This window comes from Rana temporaria, chromosome 3 (assembly GCF_905171775.1).
Source record: "Rana temporaria chromosome 3, aRanTem1.1, whole genome shotgun sequence".
Classification (NCBI taxonomy): Eukaryota; Metazoa; Chordata; class Amphibia; order Anura; family Ranidae; genus Rana; species Rana temporaria.
Window position 1 is genome coordinate 119,160,501 of NC_053491.1, and position 13,339 is coordinate 119,173,839.

At 38.6% G+C, this 13,339-nt stretch overlaps 1 protein-coding gene across 7 annotated transcripts in view; it reads left to right on the plus strand.

Moving 5' to 3' along the window:
- LOC120931668 (collagen alpha-1(VII) chain-like) overlaps positions 1 to 13,339 on the plus strand; it is a 495,674-nt gene that overhangs the window by 223,094 nt on the left and 259,241 nt on the right. For all 7 annotated transcript variants that reach the window (XM_040343324.1, XM_040343325.1, XM_040343318.1 and 4 more), the window contains 4 exons: positions 56 to 127; positions 258 to 290; positions 2,359 to 2,442; positions 4,772 to 4,801. In XM_040343324.1, the coding sequence (XP_040199258.1) occupies positions 56 to 127; positions 258 to 290; positions 2,359 to 2,442; positions 4,772 to 4,801 (219 nt within the window). The remainder of the gene's footprint in view (positions 1 to 55; positions 128 to 257; positions 291 to 2,358; positions 2,443 to 4,771; positions 4,802 to 13,339) is intronic.

The window sequence follows — 13,339 nt, forward strand, 5'->3', positions numbered from 1 at the left end:
TGTTGTACTTTCCTAATTTCCAACTGCATGTAATACCTGTTTGTTATTAACCCAGGGAAGCACAGGGTCACCTGGAAAAAATGGCATGGATGGCAAGGATGGAATTTCTGGAACACCTGGGCAAAAGGTTATAAGGCTTTCTAATGTATCACAAAAAAAATTGCATAACCCCTTAAGTTATATCTCACTTCTGAGGCGACTGACAAAATAGGTATACCATATGATAACTTTTTTTTTTACTTTATTTTATTTTCCAGGGAGAGATTGCACAGAAAGGTGAAAAAGGAGATGTAAGTATATCGCTGCCCCCCTTGGAGCCACTGATTTTTACTGGTTCTTCCCTAAACTGTGCATAGGCTACCCATCACACAGGCAACTTTCCATTAAGGCCGCGTACACACGATCGGTTAAACCGATGAAAACGGTCTGATGGACCGTTTTCATCGGTCCAAACCGATCGTGTGTGGGCGCCATCGGTTATTTAAATATTGGTTAAAAAAAAGCCAACTTGTTTTAAATTTAACCGATGGATTTCTAACCGATACCAAAAAAACGATCGTTAGTAGGCACGACCATTGGTTAAAAATCCACGCATGCTCAGACTAAATTAGGGACGGGAGCGCTCGTTCTGGTAAAACTAGCGTTTGTTATGGAGATAGCATATTCATCACGCTATAACAGACAGAAAAGCGCGAAACGTCTTTTACTAACACAAAATCAGCTAAAGCAGACCAAAGGGTGGCGCCATTGGATTTGAACTTCCCATTTATAGTGCAATCGTCTGTGGTTTACGTGTCCGCAATCTGACACAATCGTTTTTTTAACCAATGGTGTGTAGGCACGACTGACCATCAGTCAGCTTCATCGGTTAACCGATGGAAAAATCCATCAGACCGTTCTCATCGGATGGACCGATCGTGTGTACAGGGCATAACTCTGGCTCCATTAAACAGTCTAGGAGATGTATTTTTTTGTAATATATTGCTCGCAAAACTTGTAACAGGAGAGGAGTTTGGGTAGTATGAGATACCCCAAAAATGCTGACAGAACACACTTCCCTAGGTGAAACCTCTTTAAACAGTCTTTAAGCCATAAACAAGGGGGAAGGCCAGAACTGAAAGCCTGTATGAGCTGTTTCAGAGAGAGTTACTGCTGACACCCCAAAAATAGAACAGCACACAGTCACTAGGGTCCTGAGCTTTCGGGTCAGTACTCACAATGTCCCAGGGCAGTTACACACCTTCCAGCCTCCATCAGGCAATTTTCAATGAGTTCCCCAGACCAGATGCTTAGGTACAACTGCTTAGTTAGCTCCAAAAGTAATGCTATAGCTGGGACATCTGTGAACATCAGTAGTCTCTAGCAGAACTGCCTCAAAAGGGACATAAGCCCCTGAGGCTGGGTACTTCTCCAACAGGATAAGAACAGGGCGGCTTCAGAGCTCAGGTTAATTACAGTATGTTCAGGGATTGGCTGCAACACCATACATTTTCTAGTTGTCCATTTGACTGTGTCAGCCCCCCTATGTTCTGGAAGCATCCAGAATGTGGGAAAGGGGGAAGCAATCAAATCTGCAGCCTGTGAAATCTAGAACAGCCCAAATCAATAGCTGCGTCAATGACTACAGAGGAGCCAAAAACTAAATGTGCTTAGCATCCTAGCCTAGGAGGGTGCTACATCAGTTTTCCTTGGAAACTTCACAAAGTAAAAGTGATTTTTTTTTTGTTTAGACTTGGTTATATGGTTATATGCTTTATAGAAGAAAACAAAAAAGAAAATATTTGGACAGCCGCACTCCTGTTAAAGATTCCTGATTTGTCCTTTAATGGTAAAATGGAATACACTACAATCCACAGCAAAGGTGAAAACGGGATACACAGCTGACGTTTCGCACTGATACTCAGTGCTTAATGAGTAAGCACTGAGTATCAGTGCGAAACGTCAGCTGTGTATCCCGTTTTCAACTTTTGCTGTGGATTGTAGTGTATTCCATTTTACCATTAAAGGACAATTCAGGAATCTTTTCCATGAGTGCGGCTGTTCAAATACTTTCTTTTTTGTTTTCTGCTGTATGCACTGCCAGCATCCGTGGTCTCCAGGAGGCGATTGATTAACCAAGCATTTCAATCTGGAGCGGTAATTCCCTTTTTTCCTTATATGCTTTATACTTTGTTTAGCGGTTAACCTCCATAATGAGACCAAAATAAAGTTAGGAAGCATTGTCATTTAAAAAAATTAACAGATACAGAACATAGTACTTAAAACAGAATGCCGAGAAACTGCACAGTTTACACAGATCTTATGATTGTTACTATCTCCTGGAGTTAACCAAACATTTTGTTTTCTTTTCTTTTATAGAGTGGAACATCTGTTGAAACAGTGATAAAGGGTGAGCGGGGAGATGTAGGGCCAATGGGACCCCCAGGCCCTCCAGGACCTCAGGTAACAAAATATGCAGCAGTTCCTGTGTGTGCTGTACACTTCACTATTAAACAAAACGTGTCCAACTGATAGTATTTATATTTGATGAAGCAGCTGTCACCTAAAAGAACTGTCCAGGAATTTTCAAAAAAAAAAAAAAGACTTTTGGAGAGTCAACCTGTTTCCGCTCTAAACCTGACATTATTTATAAGCTTTAAAGAAAAACATAAAGTTGCAGCGTGACTAATTCCTTAATAACAATCAAAGAGATGAGAAGAGCCTCAGGCTAATACATTTTGTGATATATAATATAAACCTAAATCCAAACCAATAATTAGCTGTACTAGATCAATTATATCTAAATACAAAACTTGATCATATACAGTTGTGCTCATAAGTTTACATACCCTGGCAGAGTTTATGATTTCTTGGCCATTTTTCAGAGAATATGAATGATAACACAAAAACCATTCTTCCACTCATGGTTAGTGTTTGGCTGAATCCATTTATTATCAATCAACTGTGTTTACTCTTTTTAAAGATATCCAAGGAATTGAGAATGCTAATCAGCAACTAATCAGCAGTGTTCAAGTGGAAAATGAGGGGTTCTGTTGAAACCAAACCACGCTTAGGTAGACCAACTAAAACTAGATGAAATACAGGAGTCTCTGAAAACATGTGGTGTGGCTGTTTCAAGATGCACAATAAGGAAGCACTTGAAGAAAGATGGGCTGCATAGTCGAGTTGCCAGAAGCAAGCCATTACTACACAAATGCCACAAAGTATCCCACTTACAATACACCAAACAGCACAGAGACAAGCCTCAAACCTTCTAGCACAATTTGGAGTGATGAGACCAAAATCTAGCTTTTTGGTCACAACCATAAAACAACAAGGCCTATGATGAAAGTTACACCATTCCTACTGTGAAACACAGAGGTGGTTCGCTGATGTTTTGGCGATGTGTGAGCTACAAAGGCACCGATAATTTGGTCAAAATTTATGACAAGATTAATGCAGTATGTTATCAAAAAATACTGGGGGAAGATTTGCATTCATAAGCCAGAAAGCTGCTCATGGGACATACTTGGACATTCCAACATGACAATGATCCAAAACACAAGGCCAAGTCCACCCGTCATTGGCTACAGCAGAATAGAGTGAAGGATCTGGAGTGTCTATCTCAGTCTCCTGACCTCAATATCATTGAGCCACTCTGGGGAGATCTCAAACATGCAGTTCATGCAAGACAGCCAAAGAATCTACAGGAACTGGAGGCTTTTTGCCAAGAGGAATAGGCAGCTTTACCATCTGAGAAGATTAAGAGCCGAATCCACAAATACCACAAAAGACTTCAAGCTGTTATTGATGGTAAGGGGGCAATACACGGTATTAAGAACTGGGGTATATAAACTTTTGATCAAGGTAATTTGGCTAGGTTTTATTGTCATTATGATTTAAAAAGAGTAAACACAGTTGATTGATAATAAATGGCTTCAGCCAAACACTAACCATGAATGAAAGAAAAGTTTTTGTGTTATCATTCATATTCTCTGAAAAATGGCCAAGAAATCATAAATTCTGCATGAGCACAACTGTACAAGCCATGCATCCATCTCAATGCATTTAACAGTGAAAGACCAAACCAAAAAAATCTAATTTATATGTAAATGGAAGATGTTATATTCTGCTGAAATGCATAGTGATGGAGCCTAGAAGCTGTGACATCATCATGCATACTGCCAGTGCTGGTCAGAATCCCTACAGCTGTATAGCTGAGTGCACACTAACTACATTATATATGAGTTATTTTAATCCTTTTTAATAGGATTGATATTTGTGGATTTACACTATTACCGGACTTTATTTTCTTTTGGCATATGTTGGGTTACTGCAAGTTTGAAATATTAGCCTGAGAGAAATCGAGGCAGAGAATGTATGTCATATGCTAATCATGATCGCTCTATTTATGGTGATCATGATCTTCTGGCAAGCACATTCTTTTGTTCTTGTTGTTGGGATCGTAGACTTTTGCAACACACATACACATAATATCTCTGATATTTTTTGCACTATTGAGGACTCTTGGTGGTGACACTAACGTTTCTTAACTGATTTTCACTTCTATTGTGTGGATGAACGATTTCTATATACTGTATATACATATATTTTTTTTATATACTCTGAGTTCTGTTAAAATTTTGCAGCTTTATATGTGCCTGCAGTTCAGGTTTAAGTTCCAGGTCAGCATAAAATAACTATAAAATGACAATCTTGCAGGACTGAATATTTTAAGAACTAAAGCAAACTGTGCCAAATAAATTGTTTTCTTTTCTGCTTTTTTTTCAAGGTAACCCCTGGAAAAAGCTTTGAAATGAAGGTAAAACACAAACATAAATTCATTCTAATTTGTGAAGAAATATGTATAAAAAAAAAAGGTGGATGTGCCTTATATAATGGTCCTGATTGACTAAAGCTTATGCACTTATACAGGTGCATTGGTGCTTTGTCGGATCATATTCTTAGTGAGTGTAAGATTGGAGTTGGCCAATGGTGTGGAGCAATGGGGCTGATAATGGCGTATGGAGCATGTGCGCCAAAATGTAAAGAAAGGGGTTTATATCAGGGTGCATATGCTGCAGGAAAATCCAGGGCTTATAGTGCTGTGATTTGATAAAGACAGACCTTCCGAAGAATACATTGTATAGTAATATGGTCCTTTAAAAACAAACAGTGCTTGCTTTTGCCAGCCATACAGATGACAAATTGTGTAGAACACCTAAAACAAACAAGCTTCGGCAGACAGTTTTAACAGCAACCAGTGTATTCGAACATTTCCCTTTAAATGAGCTAAAGGGTGGCAGTGGACTTGTATGGGTGGGAAATTGAAGAATTAGAGGGGTGTCATGATTGGAATAATATAATGGGATGGAGAACTGTCAGTTAGAAAAGACTCAGATTTGCTAATGAGGACAGAGGAACTAGCCTAACTGGATATGAGGGAATAGAGAGGAGGGGGGAAATGTCAGGCTATGAGCTTTGGTACTACTGTTTTTTTGAAACATTTTGTTTATCATGGGGGAATTGGAATGTAAACTGGAAGCTATTGCATACTGGAAGATAAGCAGAAGTACTGAATGTAGAGAAGAGTGAAACACATTTGAGGGGATGAGTGAATGTGGGGAGTTGGGAAGGTTGAGTGTGGAGCTAGTGGATCAGCAACAAATGAATAAGCACTGTTGTTATCACTGGGCCTGTGGGTAACACAGTCAGTGGTGATGACTAAGGCCGACCATACACAAAGCAAATTTCTTTCTGTGGGTAACACAGTCAGTGATGATAACCAAGGCCGACCATACACAAAGCAAATTTCTTTCCTGCAACCACGGGTTGCAGGAAAGAAATTTGCTTGATTCCCCCATCAACATAGACATTGTTGATGCAGGAATCCCTCCTGCTGGGATTCGGCCCCCTTGAACTTTGCGACCTTTTGCCACATTTCAGGCTTCAAACATAAAGATATAAAACTGTAATTTTTTTGAAGAATCAACAACAAGTGGGACACAATCATGAAGTGGAACAAAATTTATTGGATATTTTAAACTTTTTTAACAAATAAAAAACTGAAAAATTTGGCGTGCAAAATTATTCAGCCCCTTTACTTTCAGTGCAGCAAACTCTCTCCAGAAGTTCAGTGAGGATCTCTGAATGATCCAATGTTGACCTAAATGACTAATGATGATAAATAGAATCCACCTGTGTGTAATCAAGTCTCCGTATAAATGCACCTGCGCTGTGATAGTCTCAGAGGTCCGTTTAAAGCGCAGAGAGCATCATGAAGAACAAGGAACACACCAGGCAAGTCCGAGATACTGGATACTGTTGTGGAGAAGTTTAAAGCCGGATTTAGATACAAAAAGATTTCCCAAGCTTTAAACATCCCAAGGAGCACTGTGCAAGCGATAATATTGAAATGGAAGGAGTATCAGACCACTGCAAATCTACGAAGACCTGGCCGTCCCTCTAAACTTTCAGCTCATAGAAGGAGAAGACTGATCAGAGATGCAGCCAAGAGGCCCATGATCACTCTGGATGAACTGCAGAGAGGTGGGAGACTCTGTCCATAGGACAACAATCAGTCGTATACTGCACAAATCGGGCCTTTATGGAAGAGTGGCAAGAAGAAAGCCATTTCTTAAAGATATCCATAAAAAGTGTTGTTTAAAGTTTGCCACAAGCCACCTGGGAGACACACAAAACATGTGGAAGAAGGTGCTCTGGTCAAATGAAACCAAAATCGAACTTTTTGGCAACAATGCAAAACTTTATGTTTGGTGTAAAAGCAACACAGCTCATCACCCTGAACACACCATCCCCACTGTCAAACATGGTGGTGGCAGCATCATGGTTTGGGCCTGCTTTTCTTCAGCAGGGACAGGGAAGATGGTTAAAATTGATGGGAAGATGGATGGAGCCAAATACAGGACCATTCTGGAAGAAAACCTGATGGAGTCTGCAAAAGACCTGAGACTGGGACGGAGATTTGTCTTCCAACAAGACAATGATCAAAAACATAAAGCAAAATCTACAATGGAATGGTTCACAAATAAACATATCCAGGTGTTAGAATGGCCAAGTCAAAGTCCAGACCTGAATCCAATCGAGAATCTGTGGAAAGAACTGAAAAATGCTGTTCACAAACGCTCTCCATCCAACCTCACTGAGCTCGAGCGGTTTTGCAAGGAGGAATGGGCAAAAATTTCAGTCTCTCGATGTGCAAAACTGATAGAGACATACCCCAAGTGACTTACAGCTGTAATCGCAGCAAAAGGTGGCGCTACAAAGTATTAACTTAAGGGGGCTGAATAATTTTGCACGCCCAATTTTTCAGTTTTTTATTTGTTAAAAAAGTTTGAAATATCCAATAAATTTCGTTCCACTTCATGATTGTGTCCCACTTGTTGTTGATTCTTCCAAAAAATTTTACAGTTTTATATCTTTATGTTTGAAGCCTGAAATGTGGCAAAAGGTCGCAAAGTTCAAGGGGGCCGAATACTTTCGCAAGGCACTGTATATGGACTTTATTATACAGTACATACAGTAGATACTTTAAGCTGTTCCTCCAGGAAAATAATACTAAAGCATGTTGTTACATATATCAGAGACAGTTCAAAGTTCTTTATTTAAAATGTATTTTTTCCTTAAACTTCCCTCCTAAAATTGGGGTGCGCGTTATACACCGATAAATACAGTAGTGATGAGGAAAGGGTACGAGCACTGAACTAAGGCCCCATACACACCATAGAATCCATCCGCAGATAAATCCCAGCAAATGGGTTTCAGCGGATAGATCCTATGGTGTGTACACGCCAGCGGATCTTTATCCGCGGATATATCTCCCCTGGGATGGATTCCAGCAGATCGGATATTCGCTGACATGCAGAACAAATCCATCTGCTGGAATCCATCCCAACGGATGGATCCGCTGGTCTGTACAGACTCACCGAATCCATCCGTCCGAAGGGATCCCCCGCATGCGTCGCAATGATTCAACGCATGCGTGGAATTCCTTATATGACAGCGTCGCGCACGTCGCCGCGTCATAATCGCGGCGACGGCGCGACACGTCATCGCCAGAGGATTTCGGCGCGGATTTCAATGCGATGGTGAGTACACTCCATCGCATTAAAATCTGCTGAAATCCTCGAGAGGATTTATCCGCGGAAACGGTCCGCTGGACCGTATCCGCGGATAAATACTCCCGTGTGTATGGGGCCTTATTCTCTCTGGAGAAGAGATGCTTGATAGGGGATATGATTTAAATGTAAAAATACCGTACTGGTATAAATAGGGATAAAACTTTTTCTGCGAAAGGGAATTTAATAAGACACGCGCCCATTAACTAAAATTAGAAGAAAAGCAGTTTAACCTTAAACTGCGTAGAGGGTTCTTTACTGTAAGAGCAGTAAGGTAGTGGAATTCTCTTCCACAGGCAGTGCTTTCAGCGGAGAGCATCGATCATTAAAAAAAACTATTAGATAAGCACCTGAACGACTACAACATACAGAGGGATATACAATGTAATACTGACATAAAATCAAACACATAGGTTGGATTTGATGGACTTGTGTCTTTTCAACCTTGTCTACTATGTAACTACTAAGGGTCTATACGAATAATTTGGGAAAGGGGGGAAGAGATGAGGAGGGAGTTATTGCAAGCACATATTACGATAATACCTAAAGAGGGTAGAGAAGCAACTTTATGCTCCAGTTATAGAACGATAGCGTTGCTAAATGTTGACACAAAACTGTATGCAAAGATCTTGGCTACAAAATTAAAAGAGCTGATGCCTAAATGGATCCATGCTGATCAGACAGTCTTTATTCTAGGAAGGGAAGACATGGATAATGGATTTAAAATGCTTCTTTTGCTACATAAATTGAGAGGTGAAAGGTTCCCCAGCTCTATTCCTGTCAATAGATGCCAAAACGGCACTTGACAGGGTAAACTGGGGATTTATGATGGAAACAATGGAAGATTTGAGATTGGGCCCTAGGTTGACCCAATGGATTTGAGTTCTCTATGACCATCCTACAGCATCACTGAAATCTAACGGGAGTCTGTCACCATCCTTGAAATGTTTAATGGAACTAGACAAGGATGCCCACTCTCGCCCCTCCTGTTTGTATTGTCAATAAAACCACTGTTGGCTACTATCTGAAACAGTGTAGATATAGGAGGGGTGAAGATCAGGGATGTAGAACATAAAGTGGCAGCATGCCAATGATGTGCTGTTAACCAATCTATAACCAATTCTAGAACAACACTACTAAATTTAATAAGATAACTAAAAAATACGGAGAACTGTCAAACTTAAATATAAACCCTGTAAAGTCAGAAATCCTAAATGTAAGTTTAAGTAAGCTTTACAGTGGGAATTTCCTTTTACCTGGTGAAAAACAGATTTAAAATATTTAGGGATAACACCTTCACTGGGGAATTTATACTAAGCAAAATGTATCCCTTTACTTAATGAGAATAAAGCCGAAATAAAAAAATATCATCACGCCCACTTGCATGGGTTGAATGGATAAATATGGTAAAGATGACAATACTCCTGAAAATCTTGTACAAATTTCAAATGTTACCAATAGCCTTTCCTCAGACCTTTTTTAAAAATGGTTAAGACAATGTTCTTAACCTCCCTGGCGGTATGATTCTTTCAGAAAAAAGGTGCTGAAAGCGGTACCATTATTTGCAAGGAAATTTGGCGTTTTATACTGTAGGCCTGTAATTCTTAGGAATAACTCACTTAAATCTGACCAAACAAGAGTCTAGTAGGCATCCCGGGTATGAATTTTTTTAAAAACAAAATTATAAATTATAATATAATAAATAATTATAAATAATTATAACAAGTAATAATATAATTTTAATAAACATTATTCAATAATGTAATCAACTCAAAATCACTGAAATTTGCTCAGTTGCAGAATTGTCGCTGTCATTACTTTTATTTTTTTATGACGGATTTCCCCAAAAATCGCTATCGCACAATTCTGCAAGTGATTATAATTTATTATCGCTGTTTTCTAGCTGCTCTAAAACCATTTTTGACATAAAGGGACACTTTTGGTTGCTATGGACAATCTACAGTTTCCAGGCAGAAAGAACAGTTTTTATTATATAAAAGAACATGTAGGACACTGGGCAGACCACTAGGGACAATGGGGGTGTGTATCTTTTACATATAGTACTGTAATCTATAAGATTACAGTATACTGTATGTAATGTGTTTGTTTACGTTTTTGAATTTGGCGCCGTTCTCCGCTCCCGTGCATCGTAACGTCGCAGGGAACGGAGATCGGCGGCACACAGAGGCACTGTGTGAATCGTGCGAGGTCCCTCTCGCTCACACAGCGCAGTGGCATCGATAGATCCAGGGACAAGGTAAGTAAACCCTGCTTATGGATGCTGCGAGGCAAGCCCGAGTCTGACTCGGGGTTACCGATCGCAGCATGAAAATTTAACCCCGAGTCAGACTCGGGAACACCGCCAGGGGGGTTAAAGTGGTTGTAAAGCCTTGTGTTTTTTCACCTTAATGCATCCTATGCCAACTTAATGCATCCTTGTGCCTGCAAGGTAACCCCCTCGGGAGAGAGCCTCCCAGAGGGGTTTATCGATTGCGAGGAGGAGCCGCGAGAGCCACCATGGGACCCCAGAAGAGGACGATCGAGGCCACTCTGTGCAAAACAAACTGCACAGTGGAGGTAAGTATGACATGTTATTTTTTTTAAACGGGAACCTTTAGTACCGCTTTAAGGTATATATGGCAAAACAATAAACCAAGAATACAGTTCGGGGGGGGGGCGTTAGCTGCGTGCCAGATATTAACGGGTACTATAATGCGATAATATTGTCACAAATGGTTGAATGGAATAACACAAAAAGTGATAAAAACAGAAAACACACTTAGTGGCGCACAGTTAAATAAGAGCGTTTGGGTTCCACCAAAATATGGGTAGTTACAGTAGGAGCTGACACACAAATTGACTAGAAATGTTTTTGGAATATGGGATATATTTTACAGGCAGGTAAAATAGGAATACAATTCACCCTTGATTTCACAAGATGGGTCATATATGTTTTTTACCAGGTAATAGGGCACATTTTGGAAAATGGATAAAGAAAGCACAACTAAACTCTATAATAAAAAAAAAAAAAAGGAAAATACGAACATATCAATAACTAATGCACAGAAGTGATTTGATGGATTTGAATGAATGGAGGTATTCACAGTTAAAACACTTTGTGTCAACATTACGTCAACCAATTATATCTGAAGAGAATTTAAACTTGATAGAAAGAATATGTAACTCACCAACAAATTTAAAACAAAGTATATCACAAATATATACAATACTTATGACCCTAGAGGGGTGGGGAATGCCTCCATTCATTGAAAATGGGAAAAAGAGCTGGGATCACAATTAAAGAAGCAACAAAAAAATAAAGTATTGAGAGAGGTATATGTTTTTTTGGTGGGCATAAATACAATAGAGATGCCTTATACATGTCTATAAAGATGGTATATAATGCCCCAAATGGCACAAAAATATTAGCCAGAGAAATCTCCATTGTGTTGGGGAGGCTGTGGCCAGAGGGGTACTATGTCCCATCTATGGTGGGAATGCCCGAAGAAATGTGAATTTTGGCAGGAGGTACAAGTACACAAACAAGAGATGACAGGACTGGAGATCCCAGATGATCCATGGTATTTCCTATTTCACAATACAAATATTACAAAAAACAATATAAGGCCATAATACTGCCATATATAATAAATGCAGCCAAAGGAGTGATACCAAAAAAATTTCAGGAAAAAGAAAGACCTACAATAGGAGAATGGTATAAAATAATTGAATACGTATATAAAATTGAATACCTGAGTAGTAGGGAAGAAGAGCAAGTAGGAAGATTTGAAAGCATTAGGGAAAGTTGGATAGAATTTAAGAAAACTAGGAAATATATAGAGAGGAGAGAGGGGAGGGAGTGAGGGGCACAAACTGGGGTGGGGTGAGCCAAGGGAAACAAGTAGGAAATGAAGGGGAGGAGGAGAAAGTTTGAATATAATAATTGTGATTATTATCTATTTGTTGAATGTATTGAATATGGAAAATCTAATATAGATTAAATAATAATTTAAAAAAATGCACCGTGCCCACAGCACATTGGTGTAAGAAGTCTCATAGGTTTTAAAGATAAATACTTTTATTGCATTTTTCTTGCACACTTTTAGCAAGGTAAAATCGCAAAAAAAAAAAAACATTGGTGTGATATGCCCTAATTTGCCACATGGTGCCCCCCTCCCACCTGAAAACATTGTGATTGGAACAGCTGCCCCTCCTGCCCCCCATCCAAGCTGTGTATTACTGAATTTATTATGTTCCCACGATGTGCTTGGCACACAAGCTCCAGTGTAAGTATGGTAAATATACAGAATATGCCTGCTGCTGTGGCCATGATGTTTTATGTGCACAGTATATTACACAGTGTATTACAATTAGACATGTGCAATTCGTTTTGTTTCTAATTCGTTTTTTTACGAAATTTCGGAAATTCGTTAATTACGAATTTTCGTATTTACAAATTTTTTATTTACGAATTTTCGAATTTCTGAAAATTTCGAATTTACGAATTTTCGTATTTCCGAAAATTCGAATTTACGAATTTTCGTATTTCCGTTTTTCCCCCGAATTTTCGTATTTCCGTTTTTTCCCCGAATTTTCGTATTTCCGTTTTTTTTCGATTTTTTTCAATTTTCGAATTTCGAATTTTTCAATTTTCGAAATTTCGATTTTTGACATTTCGAAATTTTCAAAATTTCGATTTTTGACATTTCGAAATTTTCAATTTTCGAAATTTCGATTTTCGAATTTTTTATATTTCGAATTTTCGAATTTTTCAATCTTCGAAATACGAAAATATTCGGAAATACGAAAATATTCGGAAATACGAAAATATTCGGAAATACGAAAATTTGGAAATACGAAATTTCAAAATTTCGAAAATGGAAAAATTCGAAATTCGAAATGTTTCTATTTTCGAATTGAAAAATTCGAAAATGGAAAAATTCGAAATTTTTCAATTATCGAATTTTTCAATTTCGAATTTTCGAAATACGAAAATTCGAAAATCGAAAAATTCGGAAATTGAAAAATTCGATTTTCGATTTTTTTCAATTATCGAATTTAGAATGTTTAAATTTTAGAAAATTCGGAAATACAAAAATACGAAAATTCGAAAATGAAAAAATTCGAAAATTCCAAATATCGAAATTTCCGAAAATATCGAAATTTGAAAAATTCTAAAATTCGAATTTTTCGTTTCATTTTCGAATTTTCGATTTTCGAAT